This window comes from Sturnus vulgaris, chromosome 3, assembly GCF_052056855.1.
Source record: "Sturnus vulgaris isolate bStuVul1 chromosome 3, bStuVul1.hap1, whole genome shotgun sequence".
NCBI classification, from domain to species: Eukaryota; Metazoa; Chordata; class Aves; order Passeriformes; family Sturnidae; genus Sturnus; species Sturnus vulgaris.
Window position 1 is genome coordinate 57,539,103 of NC_142245.1, and position 18,419 is coordinate 57,557,521.

The following is an 18,419-nucleotide window of genomic DNA, read 5'->3' on the forward strand; positions in this document are numbered from 1 at the left end:
AAATCAGAGGCCACATGTAACGCACTCTGTATGTCTTTAAGTGGAACCTAACGCCCCCAGTAGATACTTCCAGTCAAATCAACAATGAGATTTTCATCTTTATTTACCCAGTTTTAACAAAAATCAAAAGCTTTTAGATCACTATAAATACTAATAATTTGTATGGTTATTTTAAAGGAGGGGAAAATTTCTCTGAACTGAGTCTAAGAAGGAAAAGGAGAGGGAAGATTTTTTAGAGTACAAAATTAGTACAACAGTGTTTTCCCTCTAGTTGCTAAACTGTGTTTACATTTTCTTTCCATTTTGAAACTGATGGAGGATCCTTTTGAAAGTCTAAAAGCTTCCTGTAGCTTGGTATGGAACTTTGACCACATCTCTTTTACAGTCTGAAGTCAAGAATAAAGAACTGAAGTTGGAGCAACTTAGTTCCAAAATTTCAGAACTCAAAGAACTGACCCATAGTCAGGAGCCACCTGCAGATCTCCAGGTAAAATAAAGACATTGGTAACCACAGATTGTGCTCAAATACTTAGGAGAACATTTCTTCTTAAATTTTTGTCTTTGCTATACTGCCTTTTTCTTTCAAGATGACAGATGCAGCATTATTATTTATGTGTAGCATAACTATTCTTTGTTCATATTTCTCTAGGTAACCTTGGGGTTTTTTGTATAAACAGTATGCCATAAAGTAAGTGAACATTAGGGTTGGAGAAGTATTCTTTAATAAATCAAAATAGAATAAATAGTTTATAATGTAGCTGATGAGAAATTAGACTACAGATACTCTCTGTACTGCACAACACTAGGCCACATCACACGTGAGCGCATGCAGTTTCTTTTCTTGAAAGGATTATAAGGCAGTAAAATATGTTCATTTGCTTTTTTAACCAAAAAGTATTCTTTAGTGGACTAGAATAAGGGCCCTGAACTAGCTCTTATAAGAAAAACATAAAACAATGAACACAAAGGTGAGTTGTTGAACCTTTAGAATTCAACTTTTTGTTGAATTTCTGACTAATGTCAGAAATTTAAAAAAATAAGGTGACTTCTGCAATTTCCGTGGGTGGGGATATATCTTGATACATATCAGGTTTCAATGGAAGTTAATATAGCACTCAAGCTCAGAGAAGTTGTGGAGTCTCCCTCTCTGGAGAAGGAAAGAACCCACCTGGATGTGATGTGGGTGACCCTGCCTTGTCAGGGAGCTTGAACTAAGGAATCTACAGAGGTCCCTTCTAACCCAAAGGATTCTGTGAATCTGATTTATATATAGTACCATATTATGATTGATTCGATTTATTTCTATTAGTGATATGTGCTCAACTAACATCTACCATAATTTTGTATATCTCTGGCTTTGAACAGGTTAGGTGGGCAAGATTCGAGCTTATTTTTTGTAATGTCTTCAATTTTCACCTGCCTTACACTGAGATACTTTAAGCCTCAGTGCTTTTAAGACTCACTCCCCAATTGATATTTCTTTTTATCAAGCTATTTGAGTGTAGGTTATGTTCTGTATAATTGGAAAATTAATAAAGGGAAAATATCAACTGTTCAATTTTTCAGAAATGGATAATAACTGCAATAGTTTGCAGTCTGGCTTTTTGTAAGTTAGTATCCCTTCTTTGGATTATTGTACATCTAAGACTGAATCCTGAATGGTTGTCATTTTCTAGGTGTGTAAGTACCTCCAGTTAAAGCTGTAAAATGAGCAAAATAATCATTGTGTGCCACTTTCCTAATTTCCATTTTGCCAATCAGCATTTACTGTAATAAACATTTTTGTTATTAAATGCCTTAATACATAACATTTTGGTTTTAGTTTATAGAATCAGATGTGAGGCAGAAGTTGGAACATGCCAAAGAATTATCAGAGACAGCAAAAGAGATGCTGAAAGATTTCAGTACTCAGAAGATGCACTTACAGAAGCTGATTGGTCAGACGACAGACTGGCTAACTCAAGTGGAAGAGACTCTGTTAAGCTGTGCACGTAACCTGGATCCTGAAGCTCTAAATAAACTAAAAGTCAGTGCTGAAGAAAATTAATATTTTTTTCCTTATGCATTGATCTTTTCGGATTTTTTTATGAGCTTTATACTTAATTTTCCTTTGATAAAAAATGCGTATCTCCTGCATAGCTGCTAGAATATTAGCAAATAATGCAGTGATAATTTTTAGGAAGTTGCACCAATGAACAAAAGTTTTGATTTATTAACTTTATACAAACCTTTTAGAAAATTTTAATGAATAATATGGTCTTTGTTGTGGCAAGAAATGGTTTTGTTACACTGAACTCCTTGGTTAGTACTCCAGCATGTTTGCAGGTGCATTGACTCCCTTGCAATAAGTTATGAACTCATAGCATATCACAGTAAAAGACACTGGTTCAAATCCAATTTTAACATAAACTTCTACCTAAGAAGTCCTCCTCAGTCATCATATATAGCAATTCGTTTTTCTGCATCCAAGTGCTCTCATGACTGGATGCAGTTATGCACATCCTAACATGACAAACCACATGGAAATATTTAAGTGTGAACACAGTTGATACTGATATGCTAGCTAATTCCTATTTAATTTTCAGAAAATGTTTCGCTCAAGTTTTATGTGAAGTCCCTCTCATTTAGAAGTCCTGACAAATATGTGTCATATTGCATCCCACGTGTACCTTCAGACTTTGCTGAAAATATCGATTTCTATTCAATATGCCTCTTTATTTCTAATAGAGTAATAAATAATGAGAAACAGCACTTTTCACATTTCTGTGATGGCTCCTTAGTTTCAAGGGTTTGTCTCACTTGGAAAATTCAGGAAACATGATCCAGTGCCTCTTCCCTTCATTGTGTCTGGGATGACTTATAGAGCACAGGAGGAAAGAACAGATGGCAGGAGTAGGAATGCTTGAGAAAAGACAGTTCTTTTGTTTCTTTATAAATATAAAACTTCATTTTTGTAACTTCATTTTCAGGAAACACAAAAGGACCTTCAGCTTCAGCAAAGCAGCATTGACTCAACGCGGGAGACCCTCAACAGCCTCTGTCGCAAATACCATTCGGTAGAGCTGGAAGCTCTTGGTGGCACTGTCACTTTGTTAATAAAGAAGTATGAAGCTGTGAATCTGCTCTGTTCCAGAACACAGGCCAGGATGCAGGAGTCCTTGGAAAAACATTTCCTCTGTGAGTCCTCAGGCTGGTTAATACAAGTGAGCCCGCAGCTCGCAGCCGTGAGTCATTCTGGAGTCTGCCCGAGTTTCCAGTGACATCACTTGCAATTACAACTTTATTTTTGTGTGGAGCCTCTCAAAAAGTCCTGTTGCCAAATATTCGTTGGTTAACTGCTATGAAACAAAGCATTTTACATAAACAGAATTCAACTCTAACCATCTAATGTTCATGAAACTGCACCTTTCCTCACTATTAGTATTCACCTCTATTGCATAAATACACTTTGTTTATTTGCAATAAAGAGAGGTATATAACCACATGGAGGTGTTTATAATGTAAAAGTACCCATCTTGAGTCTTTCCTGGGCTCCCTGGATAGTCAGTGGAGGAAAGTAAGCAACTTTTAATCTTATTTATTCAGATACTTATTTTGATTTTATCTAGCATGAAATTGGGACGTATCATAAACTGAAATTGACTGTAAAGAACAGCCTAATAAGAATGTTCAAATTTGGATGTTTACAGTGGAAACATCTGGTTTCTTGTGAAATTAATCCTACTCCCAAGGTTGTTGATGACAATTAGACCTATTCTGTTAGCTTTTACATGCTGTTCCTGAAGGATAAAAGAACTGTTTAAAACAGCTGCATAATACTGTGGATAATGCCGTACCTAAAAAAAAATATTTTCTTTTCTATACTTTTTTATTAAATAAGACTCCATGCAAGAATTTCAAGAATGGTTTTCTGGTGTGAAGGCTGCAGTAAAAGAATCATCTGACAGGTCTGGGGACAGCAAAGCCATAGAGGCAAAGCTACATGACTTGCAGGTATAGTGAACAAATTAAATTAAAACAACCGGTAATTAACAATTTAGTATAGGAACTAATTGTATTTCTAAAACAGTTTGTAGATGCTAGCACACTTGTTGTTTTTGTTTTAAAAAAGGTAATATAAGAATGGTTTGAGGCAACAGTATATACTGTAGAGGGAATACAGTGAAAACTGTGGTCCCTTTTCTGAGAGGTCAGAATTTAATTTCTGGAAGGTTTATGTGTAACTATACTCTTCTTGTTTCTGATTATTTATATTTTTTTTCCTTTTTCCTTGCTTTCTCTTCTTTTCCTTTTCCTATTTTTATAACACTTTTAATTATTCAACATTTCAAATTAATATTGATATGTCAAAGACAGTATGTATATATTTTGATGAGACAGAACATAAGCAGCAGATACCTGCTGTAAGCATCCCTGAGTCCTGAAATGTGTAACATCTTCAAGAGACTATTAAACTTCAGAGAAAGCCATGACTACCTTGGAATAAAATAAGAAAACTGAGTGCTGTGAATTGCAGCACCATTTAGTAAAATTTTATTTGAACTATATGCTTAGAATTTTTTCCATAGCTAAGCATGGCTCTCACTTTCTTGGAGAAATCTGACCAGTTCTTACAGAAATATTGCTCACCTTTAATTATCAAATCTCATGTGTTTAAATGTTCTTTCATTGCACAGGGTGTGCTGGATTCTATTAGTGAAGGACAGAAAAAATTAGATGCTGCCTGCAAAGAAGGAGAAAGTTTATATGGTTGTTTACCCAAACCAGTTGTGAGTCATATTCAGGAGCAAATAGCAAAGTCTAACCAGAACTTCCAGGAGTTTCTCAGCCAGTGTCTGAATGACAAGAAGGCCCTGGAAGCTTGTGCCTCACACCTGGGAAAGTGAGTAATAGCAATAGTCACAAATAGACTGCATTAAATTGTCTGGCTTCCAAAGAGTGGGGCAAAATACAAAATGATTTCCAGTTGCTCTAGTCCTGTTTACTTTTTGCTTTGGAAATATTTAAGAGAAATTGAAGCTCTCTGATTAAAAAAAAATCAACAGGTCTTGCTCCAAGGGCATTGATTTGGTTAAAGGATGAAACTTCAGGATCATATATGTAGGAGTAGCTTATGAAACTCCAAATCAGCAGTTGGGATTCCAGTAATTTAAATGCCATTTTCTGGACAGAAAATGTGTGATGAAGTTTATTTCTGCCCCGAGGTTTGTAAATAGTATGCATTTTACACAGCATGTGCCAGTTCTCTTCCATTCCAAATGGACATATTTCTTAAGGAGCCAAGAAGAAAACACTCTTAAATTACTGCTTAGGGCTTGAATTTTGAGAGTTAAAATATTTTTCGATTCACTGGATTCAAAACTGTTGCTAATTGAAAGCAAATTTAGTGTGGCAGTAATGGGTAAAACAGCAGGATGAGATGGTGTGCCTGCATGTAAGAAAAAGGTTTTAAAACTTGGGGCCAGAACGTTTTTTGCTGAGTTCTGAGCACTCAAGATTCCGGTTCTCTTCTGTAGGAGAAATTAAAAACACAACACTTCAGGTGATCCACACATAAAAGCTGAAAAAAAAAGCTCACTTTTACCCATTGTTTGTTCTTAGTCTGAATTATGGTAAGAATTTGAAAAAGTTTTTTTGCCTGCTTTTATTGAATCTAGTAATAAATAAAAGTACTGTCACTTTAAAATTTGGAGGCTTCTGGTCTCCCTGTAGTTCCCATGATTTTCCTGAACATTTTTAGAGAGTTGCTGAATATTTTTAGACTAGTAGTCACCGTGGAATTATGTTTTGTGTACAACTCTTATTCTCGAAGCATGAAATTGTGGATGTTATCTTCTTGTGGATATTAAGTTCTTCCAACTTCACTCCACTTGAGAAGTACTTTTTAAGGGAGTATTTTTCTACTCCATAGCTTTGAAGATCAGTACAAGAAGCTTGCCCTGTGGATGCATGACATGGAAGAAAGAATAAGCACAGAAGCATTAGGAGAGAACAAACAGCTGGTTTCTGAGAAGAAAAAGGAGGTGCAAAAAGTGGAAAAGTTCCTGGAAGAGTTGCTGAATTCGAGGTATATTGAAAATACATTTTCTAAAATACTCTCGGTTTTTCTTCTACTAGGGCAGAAGTAAAATTAAACTGTTGGGGTAAAGTGTGTTTTTGAAAGCTAGAGGAATGTCTTAGAAAATACTCTATGAAAAGAGGCTGAATCTAGTTCTAATACTTCTAGTTCTAATGAATTTCAACCAAATCCAGTATTTTCTCTTGATAAATTAATAAAAGCTTATCATACTTCATTAATAAATGGAAACTGAAAAATATATATTTTTAAAATAAAAGTTAAAAATATTGCTTTTAAAAGCAATAATAAAAATTATACTTATTCATTATGTCCATTTTAAGTTTTCTTTCTGTCCTGTAACATTCAGATCCAACCAGGTTAGCAGATCCCCTCCCCCATACAACTTGCCTTATAAAAGAGCTCAAAAAGCAGCCACATTAGCTGTGAAATCTTTCTAAAATTCAGACTTAGCCAGTAGATGGTGAAGCAATTGCCATTTTGAGTACACAGAGTTTTTTCAAATTCTCTCGTTTGTATTGGGTTGGTGAAGGTAGAACAAAAACAGTAGTCAGTTATCCAAGTCACACAGCATCTTAAAAAGAAACACCCTGTCACTCCCTTTGGCCTTGAGACTGATGCAAGACATTCTGGTCTGATGTAAATTCTCTGTAGTCATCAGGTATCAGGAAGGGTGATCAAGTAGATTGAGATTAACTGAGGCTGTATAAATCCAGTTTTAATCCCTTTTACTGACCCTTGTACTGAATCTGAGTCATTGTCTAGTCCTGGACCTTTCCATCATACATTCCTACCTGCCCAAGATTACAAATTTCTTAGAAGTTTTGACAGGTACAAAAGGGTAGTGGTTCATATAGAAATGGAAAGTTTGACTGTTGAAAACAAAACTAAGGTAGCTTTTAATTTAAATGTTTGACACAAAGATTTCAGTGTAATCATTCTGAGCACCAAAATTCATCAAGAAATGGCACTGCACACAAGCAAATATATTAATCAGTGCATGCTGCTTATATTATTTCAGTCTCTCCTATTTTTTTCAATTAACTCTGAACTCCTATCACTGGTAGAGTAGGTGTTATGCCAGCAGCCTTCATAACCTTTGGCCATAATACTTCATGTTTTCTGAAACTTTTAGTCTCATTATTTTCTTTCAGGGACTCTTTTGATCAGCTCTCTCAAATGGCGCAGACGTTAAATGAAGAAGGCCATGGTGCTGGGAGGGAAGTACGTCTGGCTTCTCAACATCTCACCAATTACCAAAACATGGTCAAAAGTGTCAAGGAGAAGCTGAGGACATGTCAGCTTGCACTCCAAGAGCATCTCACTTTTGAGGAAGCATTGCAGAGTATGTGGTCATGGGTGAAAGAGGTTCAAGATAAACTGGCATCATCACAGAGCACTCTTGGAAGCAAAGCCACCCTGGAAAAACGATTGACACAAATTCAGGTAAAGAAGGATACAACTAGATATTGCACATCGAGATTAATATTGGGTGTGGGCCTCTTCAGTGGGAAAGGCATATTTTTATAATTTATTCTTTCAATTATTATAAATAATAGGATCAGAATTTAAGGTTATCTTGCCAAATTCGGATGGGAAGTAGGAAGAACACAATGAAACTTAATGGAAAGAAGTGTAAGGTATCACATTTCCTAAGAAATAATGAACTATGAAAATGTGTGTTCAAGTCCAAGAAAGCTTTCTAATAGAGAGGAGGCCTTGGAATAATTGACAGAGTCTCTCTGTCATGGCTGTGGTGTGTCTATCATGGGAGGTCTTCAGGAAGAGGTTAGATTAACATCTAATAGGAAGGTCATCAAGGGATCTGCCATGGGCTTTCCTGAGGTTCCTTCTAGCTATGAGGTACTGTTTTACTATGCAGTGCTTGACCTACTCAGTATCTGGTGCAATGTGAGCAGGGTTTTAGGTTGACCAATCAGTGAAAAACCTGTGGGAAAAACTGCTGGGTCACTTGCACATAGCAAGGTACAGGCCCTTAGAAGAAAAAGAAGAAAAGGTGCCTAGGAATCCCTACTGGATAGGATTGTTAAGGGCAGATGAACACAGAGAAGATGGTGTTCACTGTTGAAAGAATAACAGCTCTCATTTCTCATCAGGTTACATTTGATATTTTGACCTGTTTTGCCTCACAGGAGATCCTCTTACTCAAAGGTGATGGCGAGGTTAAGCTGAACATGGCCATTGGCAAAGGAGAACAAGCGCTTAAAAGCAGCAATGAGGAAGGACAAAAAGTGATACAAACCGAGCTCCAGACACTGAAGGATGTATGGAACGACATCATCAGTACCTCAGTGAACTGGCAGAGGTAAGAATCCCTGGAAAAACACAGGTCAGACCCTGCCATCTTTGCTTGCAGAGAGTGGTACCTTACAGCACATAGGAGCAAATTCATTCATTCATTACTAGTGTATGAGGGGAAATTTTCGTTATCAGAGAGAACCAAAATTGCCTGGAAAAAATACACCATCCTATGAAAAAAAAGATGAGTTGACCCTATCAGATGAATCAAATTTCAAATGAGATGGTACTTCACATTCATTTAAAAATTAATAAAAATCATACAAATTCATACAGAGAAAAATCTAGAAAGCACTTTCTGAGTTTTTGAGCCTGTTTTTGGGCAGGACCAAGAACACGTGACAGATATTTATCTACCTTTTCCATTCATAACCCAGGGAAGGTTTCTCAATTCTGTTTTTAATTTTTTTTTTTATTAAAATAAAAAAAATCTTAATATCAACTCCTAATTATCTTTCTTGCATATTAAGCTGATTTCATCTCATCTTGACCTGTGGAAATGAAAAAGTTTTTTTATTGCCTGTGTGAGATAATTTTTTATATTTGAAGGCCTTCAGCATTTCTGATCTAGACAGACTGATGTTTCTCAATTTCTCTGTGGACTTTCTGGGCCTCTATCACACCTGTTTCTTATTCAAGAGATTGAAGACTATCACTTGTCTACATTTCTCTTAAAATATAATGACTGAAAGTGGTGCCACTTCCTTAGTTGCCCAAAATTGTAATAGAACTGTATGTAGAAAATTACAGTGGGCCGTCTTTATGATGTATCTCAAATTTCACACAATTTTTGTCATAAATTATTATTTAGATTAGGTTAGACCATGGCATTTTGAGTAAAATTCTTACCACACCTTTCTCTATCTTTAAGTCCAGTGAAATGAGAATTACATTCCTCAACACAAATCCCAGAAAAGTATGGTGATCTACTAGGAAAAGCAATGGAATATTTCTTATAAATTGTAAATGAGACTATAGATAATGGGTTTGTTCTTTCAAAACTTGCCAGAATATCTCTTAATTGACAGTAATTTCATAGGCTGCTGCATATTTTATTACTCTGATCATAAAGAACTCCAGTAATGTTCCATATTTTACTTTGCTGAACAGACACTGAAATGTGTTTTTCATTAGTCTGAGGCAGATAGATTGCTCATGTAACCTGTAATAGGGAAGCAGCTATGTTGGTTGTACAAAGGGACCCAAAAGCCACAGGAATTTTAAAATAACTTGGATGCAAGTTGATATAGGAAACAAAAGCAAGATGAAAAATAAAGTATATTCTAAACTTACTGTGCATGGCTACAGACAGTGTAACAATTAAAGTATAAGCAGGACCTTTTTTCCCCCCAAACGGTTTAAAAGTTCTCAAGTTCTCATCTTCATTTTCTTTTCATGTAAGCTGCCTAGATTCTGTCATTAGCCAGTGGAATGACTATCTGGAAAGGAAAAACCAGCTGGAACAGTGGTTAGAGAATTTGGATCAAAAAGTGGAGCAGCCTTTAGAACCACAGACTGGTCTGAAGGAGAAGTTTGCTCAGCTGGACCATTTCCAAGCTATTGTTTCTGAGATAGAGGATCACTCAGGTGATTTACAACAACTCATTGAAAAGGCTGTGGAACTATATGAAAAAACAGGGGATGATTCCTTTGGAGATGCAGCTCAAGAAGAACTAAAAACACAGTTTAATGACATCACAACTGTAGCCAAGGTAAGATAAATATCTCTGTTTCAAGTAAGTAAAATATTTAGATATTTGTATATATAGCTAAAAACATTTGGGGTTTGTATTTTCAGTAACTAAAGGATTGACTGTGAACAATCTTGCCTCTGGTATAGTTGAGTCTAATAAAAACATTTAATATAGTTTACTAAAATTTAATGGAATGCAAAAACGGTAGTGAGATTTGAAATTGGTATGATTATGATTTTGGAAAAGTGAAGGCCATGTATTTTGTTCCTAGTTTCTTATATACACAATGGTATTTCTGATATTCTGACATGTTTATTATCATCTAATTATTTTCATTCATTCCTAGCTTTTTTTTTTTCTTTACCTGGAAAGGGAAGAATAAAATGCCTACTGAGCAGGAAACATATTGTCAGAAAGATAAATCCTATTGTCAAAAAAATATATGGCCATATTTTGTGGTGTTTCAAGCCACTAAGCACTGCATATGCTATACAGGTATTCAGTTTGGTTTCTAAGGAAAGACATGTGAGCTCACTGAGATCTTCTGCCAAACAGATGATGAGAGTGAAACACCTTGCCTCCTCACTCCCTTTGTACTGGTGCTACATTTTGGTGTGAGCAATGTACACAGGGATGCTTAGTTCCCTTTCGTAGGAGCCTTTTGCTACCCTAGGAGGCGTTTTGGTTAGAGTCAGGTGCATGTGGACATTTTCTTATCCTGTTGCTGCATAAAATGCATCAAGGTATAAAAGCTTTGAGGATTTACTTTAGGTTTTCTTTGTTTAGCTAGTAACTATCCATTGTCTGGTTGACAATGACACATTCTGAGAGATTATGATGATTATTTTCAGAGGGAACAGCAGGTCCTGTTAATATAACTTATTTTTAATAGCATCTGTGGAACGTTGAGTTACTCAAACTTTAAAATAACTGAATTTAATTAGGTGGTTTAGTTTGAAACTGGCTTCAAGATGCTTCAATCTAGATTAGAGTATCTACACAGGGGTAAAAATCTATTTGATTAGCTCATTTCACTTTTGGTTAGTTTTGATAAACATTCATAAGTGTTATCTAAGAAGAATATAGCAACAAGGTTACTCAGTCAGACCAAAGGCAAATCTCAACCACTGTACTCTTTCACTGTGTCACAGTAAGATAAACTGACCCCACTCTAAGCTTACATAAAAAAGCTAAGATGGAGCCAGGAAGCAGCTGCATGTTTGTGTCAGGGAAAGCATCCTCCAGGACTGCAGGGTAGGTGGCTGGGGACAGCCACCACTTCTGATGTGATGGGTCTCGGCACCATAAGGTCATTTTGCACTTTTGGACAGCTGAAATTTTTGTTCGTGGTCTTCCTATGGGATGTCTCCATGACTCTGCTTAGCATTTATAGAGACTTGGTGCTTCTAACAGCAATGCTTCTGACAGCAATGCTGCACCCTGGGCATGCTTATGGGTGATCTGCAAGACCCTCTCAGGTGTGAATTGGGAAATGCATGCCAGAGTGACACAGCTGAACATTGATATATATCTACTAAACCATACATTAGACTGTGTTAAAGTATATTTTTGCATACATCTTCAGAAGGCTTCTGCTCCAGCAGAAAATCCTTGTCCAAACCAACCCAAACCAAACCTTTCATAATATAGCACTCTGTTCTGATGCCACAATCTATACCCTATTCACTATTCAAATGCATGCTATGGAGTCAAACCAGCACTGCATGCTTAAAGCCAGAATAGTATAGTATTTAAGTACTTTAATATTTTTAATTTTTTTTTGTAATCTGATTGATAGGAGAAAATGAGGAAAGTGGAAGATATCGTGAAAGATCATTTGCTTTATTTGGATGCCGTGCATGAATTCACAGATTGGCTTCATTCTGCAAAGGAAGAGCTTCACCGCTGGTCAGACGCATCTGGAGATACACCAACTATACAGAAAAAGCTGGCCAAACTCAATGTAAGTGAGCATTCGGGATTTCTTCTGCAATTCAGACCCTATGCTTTAAAAAAAACCCCAAAACCCAGTCAAACAGTTGTGGGGTCTTGCTTTTTTTTTCTTTGAAATTTTGATTTTATTTCAGTGAGCTGAAAGCAAGCTTTCCAAACTGTGCTTTGTTTTCGACTCATTTTTCGTATTAACAGATGGAGTAAAAGTATAATCAGACCTAAGTTAACCACGGCACACATGGAAACAATTTGCAAGAGCGGAAGCCCAGTGGCATCACAGAAAAATGTGGCTTAGCTGATTAATGAATACTTCTCTTTCCTCATCCCCAAATATGCTTTCTCCATGGCAGAATTGTCTAAATCAGAGACAACCTTTCCTGCTTTGCATGAAATTGAGATGTGTAAAGCAGCACAAGACTTGTTCTCCTCAGACATAGTAGAAATATATGAGTTGCCTCCCTGTGTATACTCTCCTTAGCCTGGTACCTATTCTTAGCCATCTGAGTGCTTAAGAAATTTGCATATTCCTGAATGCAACACTAAAGCAGGCTACATGTTTTGCCCATGTCTGGTGTTTACATTCAAATAAGCATGCTAGCAACATTTTACTCTGCTCCTAAACATGAGAGAGCGTCACAGTGAACTTGAATGCTAGATGAAGATTCAGGATCCCCAAGATCAAATTACAGATTTTTTTATACATTCTGGGGTAATTTTCAGTCTCCTTTGTGCTCAAACTCTGATCTGTAAAACGGGAAAGGGAGGAGTCAGCAGTATCTAGTTCGTAAGATGAACGAGAGAAGAAAATAACATGACTGTAGCATGCAGTGTTTGGGATGGTATTTATACATTCTCCAGTTTCCTAAGTTGAAAGCTCCCAAGATTCCCTTGTATGAGATGCGTGAGATTGAAATAAGGACGCCGTAGAAAGAATTTAGCTCTGAGAACAAAACCAAACCCATATACTCAGAAAAAAAAAGTTCAACCAATTCTGGCACATCACAGGTCACAAGCAGGCTGAAAACTGCATCTGTGTTTCTGAGGCTGCTGCGAGCAGCTACACACCAGCATTTCTTACGCAAAAGATCTCAACAAAGTCTTTATGTTCCGCATCTCAACCTAAATAGTATTTTTCGTGTCTAAAACACATTCACTCTCTTCTCTCCAAAGCTGAAGACAGTTTCAGAACCGCTGTTTAATCCCCGCAAGGGCTGCATGCTGTTGACTGGGTTTTACTCTCCCCGGTTCCCAGACCTGCCGTCAGAGAGCCGCGGGATGGGACGGGGAGGTTCGGGACGGGACGGGACGGGACGGGACGGGACAGGACGCGCCCCCCAGGCGGGCCCCGCCGTCCGCGGCACTGGCGATGTGGCGGCCCCCGAGTTACCATGGCAATGTCGCCCCGCAGGAGCTGGTGGAGTCCCGGCAGAGCGGCGCGGGCCGGCTGAGCCGGGTGGAGGCGCTGGCTCCGGCCGCCAGGCGCGGCACGACGGCGGGCGGGTGCCAGCTGCTGGCGGCCGAGATGCAGGCGCTGCAGGCGGACTGGCGGCAGTGGGAGGAGAGCGCCCGCCGCAGCCAGGGCGGCCTGCGGGACCTGCTCAGCCAGATGGCCCTGTCGGAGCGGGAGTTCGCGGCGCAGGCCGGGCGGCTGGAGGAGGCTGTGCAGCGGCTCGGAGGGCAGCTGGCCGCCTGGGCACAGGGGCTGGCCCCCGCCGACAGCCGCAGCACGGACGCCGAGGTGGTGGAGAGCTGGCGCAAGGAGAAAGTAAGGGCATGTCTCTTTTCCTAGCAGCGTTTCCGCTGTCGATGTGTGGTCACCGCGGGCAGGAAACTTCCGCCAAGCGGGGCTCTCGAGTACATCATAAAATCAATACTTGCGGAAGATGTTCCTGTGAAACCCCGACTTTCCAAACTCTTTGTGTTACTGTGATCACAGCGAGCGGTGTTGCAGAAGACGTCCCTCCCCTTGGCCTCTGCCGCACCAGGCTTAGCAAACGCTGCCTGGATTTTAGGTGTTAAACCCAGGGCTTGCCCCCGGCAGGAAGCCAAGGAACTGGCACACCAGCTCTGCGCTGCCCTTCCAAGTTGCTCAGTGGTTCGAGCCAGAGTAGCATTTGATGGAGGAAATGTGAAGCTTTTCCTAAAAGCCAAGTAAGAAACTGGAGCCATTAAAATTTGTCAGAAATGCATTTGGCTTGTACTTTCCTTTTCTTGAAACATTCTCTACGTTATGCACGTTGAGATCTCGTCCAATATTTAAAGAAGTTAATCTGGAAACGGGTCTAATTGCTAATTCCTTTGCTTTGTAATGCAGTAGAATTTAGAGAAATAGAGGTTGTTTCTGTTCCTGATTGTCTCCTAGCAAAAAATTCCCCATGAATGTATCACAACTCCTCCATGTAAATATATACACATATTTGCAACAATCAAGATACATGTTTATAAGTATTTGAAACACAATGAATCACAGATGTTGATGAAAGATACAGAGTATTTCTCTTTCAGTTTAGCGTTGTAATAAAGCAGTTCAGTGGAGACGTGTGTATTGCCGGCTTTCTGACCCCTTGACTGAAGTAATGTTCAAAAAAATCCCAGAACACCTTTTCTTTGAACTGAGACTATTAATCTCCTCCTGCAGGGTCTGTGCCAAGTTATTTCTGTGGCTTCCTCTTTCACAGAATTCCTTGCATGGATTTATGAATCCTGCTTGCTTGAGTGCCATTATAAGTCTGTAGGAGTAACAAAGAGGGCATTAAGATGAAGCAAATAATTGTACAAATATACTAAGTGTTCTATATATGTGTTTTTAAAAAGGAAAGGAAAACGTGGGATTGTTACCAACACAACAGGCATTTTTTTATTTCGTAAATGGAGAAGTATTAAATTCAAAGGATATGCTTTTATTAGTAGTATATATAATAGGTATGTACTGTAGTTCTATGTAAGAACACTTTATTTAGTTTACAGTTGTAAACTTTGACTAATGAGGAACATGCAGAAGCATTTCATGAGGTAACTATGCACAGCCCCACAATGTAATTTTATTTATAGTTGGAGGAAATATGGCAGTAATCTTCCCATTTTTGGATCCCAGGGAAAGGCCCTATTGTGAATGTAAAATAGCACTGCAGTTTCCATTTCTATTGTCTCACAGTGATTCTGTTGCCATGTTAGCCAAGGCCACAAATTAAAAATGCATTTCCTAATTCACAGAATTAGCAAGATCATTCTGCTACTCTGTTATACTGAAGCTGTGTTCCCTTGGGTATGTGCAGCATTAGAGCAACAGATTTTGCGCTTGGAATTCAGCAAATTATTTTTGTAATTGTCAGATTCAATATTAAATCCAACTGACTCCAACAGTGATATCACTCTGTGGAAAAACGCCATAGTTAAATTTACCCTGTTTTGCAAGTTATTGCTCTTGTTTGTTAGTACTCTATGCCTAAGGTTGTACGTAGTCAGAATAACCTCTTACTAGTTTTTGAGGTAGGTTATTTGAAAGAAAATTTGTGTTGAAAACAGGTGGTTCTAACCTTGTGTTAGTTTTAAGAGATGCTTTCTTTACATAAAAAAAGAGACTGATACCAATTCATTATGGTGATTCCTGCCCTTGGCAATTTGTGATATCCTGTGTTTAGGTAATGTCCATTGTGGTATTATTTCCAATGCTTTCCCAAAGAATGGTTTCAGTAGTTTAACATAAAGTAGCGTAAGCAAAAAGTAGATTAGGGGGATTTTTTAAAGCATTATTGCTCTTACATAATTACTTAGTTCAAATGCTACTTTTTATGGCATTGAAGCAAGTGACTATTTCAAGTATCTGTTAATCATGATTGAAGAGATTTCTGGTGTATGAATGGCTCAAAGAAAATAGTCCATAGTATGATAATGAATAATGTAAATCAGGGGAGTCCCGAAAATCTGCTGCAGCAAAATATCATTTGTACTTTTTGTGAACATTCAGTTTTGTGCTGAACTGTTCACTATGTATATTTTTCAATTATCCTCTTATTTCCTTCCGAATATGTATATATGCATACATATATATACATACACACACACATGTGTATATATATATATATATATATATGCATCTTCAGAAATGGGTTTGGGCGCATCCTTATCTCCCACTTCCAGGTCTCTGTTCAAATCTATCTTCACCTTCATATGATCTTTTTCTCAAGTTTATATTGTAAGTTTCTTCCAGACTGTCACTTTAGCCAAACTATTCTATACATGCCAAGTGCTCTGGTCTGCCTGCACTGGAGAACCTCTGTTGTTAGTCTGAGAGGAATGTCTGAAGAATTTAGTTCCTAGTGAGGCGAGGAGCCAAGTCTGCACTGCTCTTTATGCTGGAGTAGCAGAATTCTGCAGTGGAGATGCTGTGGATATCATCAAGCACTGTTTTTATTGGAGTACTTATCACACCTCTCCTTGTGACGCAAGTCAACAAAATCTCTTTTTTTTGTTGTTGTTGGCTTAGCTGTCTCTAAGGCAAGAGCCATTCCAGTACATCAGTGACAGGCAGTAACCCAGTTACTCTCTCAGGATTGTGAACAGCTGTACTTTTAAATTATGAAGTCATCTGTGAAAAGAGTTGAAGCTGTTAAAAAGCTTTGTGCATAAATTAACTTTCTGGATACAGCTCAAAGCATTTTAATTTAACCTGTTAAACTCTAGTCAAAAGCATAATTATATTTATATAAACACATATAATTTGCTATTCTCTAAATGTATTTACTTTTATATGCATACAGCTAATTGACAGTACTATTGCTCATTTATTAGAATGAAATTTGTATCTTAAAATGGGCTTCAAAACATTTTGAGCTAACGAAGTTGAGGCATCCAGAAATTTGGTCTCTAGAAGCTCATAATTTCAAATAAGGTCCTGTAGACTTGACTGCTAAAACACTCTTGAAAGTAAACATATAGATCATAAATGAATTAATTTAAATTCTGATAAATTTTGATTTTAAAATTGTGGGGGTTTTTTTATATTTACTCATCAGTATTTTTCATTTATTTTGTTTTAACAGGAAACATTGGATGCTCTAATAAAATCTGAACAAATGACAGATGAGATCAAAACTCAATTAAATGATCTTTGTAGATTTTCCAGGGATTTAAGTACTCACTCTTCAAAGGTTTCAGGATTGATTAAGGAGTATAACAGGTATGCATTCATCTTATTTAATCTTGTATGTATGTGGGGTGGGGGATGAGCTGTCTTTTAGGGAAAAATTAATTAGAATGTTAGAACTAGAGATAGACATATGCAATAATTAGAATCATTATTTTGCTTTTGGTGTCAATAAAAGTAATGCAAAGTGGTAAAATGATTTTTTGAGGTTTTTTTCTCTTAAAGCCAAGCTACACCACTAAACTCAGCTGAAACTAGGTGTACATCTGTACCTGACGTATTACAGGAGTCCTTGTAAAAAAGTGAGGTAGCAGTATGTCTTATTTGTCTGAAGGAGAAGGAGCTATGCCAGCTAGTTCAGATATTTTTCTTAATTTTGTCCTTCAGATTATTCTTCTTTGAAACAGGAACTAGCTAGGGAAGGTAACATTTGCTTGCTTTCTTGCTTTCTCTCCAGTCACTCTGATTTACTTTGGAGTGTGACACCTGCATTTCAGACAGAAGGTTCTATTGTTTCTTGCAGGAGATTACAGCTTCTGGTTTCTGTGGCTGCAGAAGGATGTGATGGCTCAGATTGATCCTTAACAGAGCCACAGAAGTTAGAATTTTATTGACTGTAGTCCTCACTGCGCCCTCTCCCTAGAGAGAGAAAGAGGCTTGCAGAATATATTGATGCTTAGGTGCACTGAGTCACTCCCTGGAAACACTTGTACCTGTCATATCTGTGACAGCTGTGTCCCAATTTACATGCTTCACTTTTGAGAACTGAAAGCTTCTAATGGATTTCCTGGTGCCTCAGTTAAGTGCATAAATTTGATAGGAGGAATCCAGGTTAACCTACCCTTAGCATTGTGTTTCAGAGAACAAAATAATAGCATTGTCACCTAACAGAGTCCTGCCTTTCCTCCCTCCCTCCCTCGCTTTCTTCTTCTTCCTTGATGTGCTAAACCCAGCCTCTGCCTGCAAGCTTCAAAAGGATGCCAGAGCAAAGAGCAGATCTTGCAGCAAAGATTTCGGACGGCTTTCAGGGATTTTCAGCAGTGGCTGGTCAATGCAAGAGTCACCACTGCCAAATGCTTTGACGTGCCTCAAAACATCAGTGAAGCTTCAGCAAGTCTGCAGAAAATACAGGTAACTTTACAGCAGTCAAATAGTAGTCTAAGGGAGATCAAATCAATTTCATGTACAGCTCAGATTTATTTATTTGATTAATTACTGCTTTTGTTAATGT

The 18,419-nt window shown here is 37.9% G+C and overlaps 1 protein-coding gene across 1 annotated transcript in view; it reads left to right on the top strand.

The window, feature by feature from the left end:
- Positions 1-18,419, top strand: part of SYNE1 (spectrin repeat containing nuclear envelope protein 1) — a 240,444-nt gene that overhangs the window by 79,225 nt on the left and 142,800 nt on the right. The window contains exons 44-56 of the mRNA XM_088161722.1: positions 386-487; positions 1,823-2,026; positions 2,970-3,177; positions 3,881-3,993; positions 4,677-4,882; positions 5,912-6,067; positions 7,231-7,522; positions 8,230-8,402; positions 9,798-10,107; positions 11,888-12,052; positions 13,451-13,807; positions 17,085-17,221; positions 18,142-18,319. Of these exons, the coding sequence (XP_088017848.1) occupies positions 386-487; positions 1,823-2,026; positions 2,970-3,177; positions 3,881-3,993; positions 4,677-4,882; positions 5,912-6,067; positions 7,231-7,522; positions 8,230-8,402; positions 9,798-10,107; positions 11,888-12,052; positions 13,451-13,807; positions 17,085-17,221; positions 18,142-18,319 (2,601 nt within the window). The remainder of the gene's footprint in view (positions 1-385; positions 488-1,822; positions 2,027-2,969; positions 3,178-3,880; positions 3,994-4,676; positions 4,883-5,911; positions 6,068-7,230; positions 7,523-8,229; positions 8,403-9,797; positions 10,108-11,887; positions 12,053-13,450; positions 13,808-17,084; positions 17,222-18,141; positions 18,320-18,419) is intronic.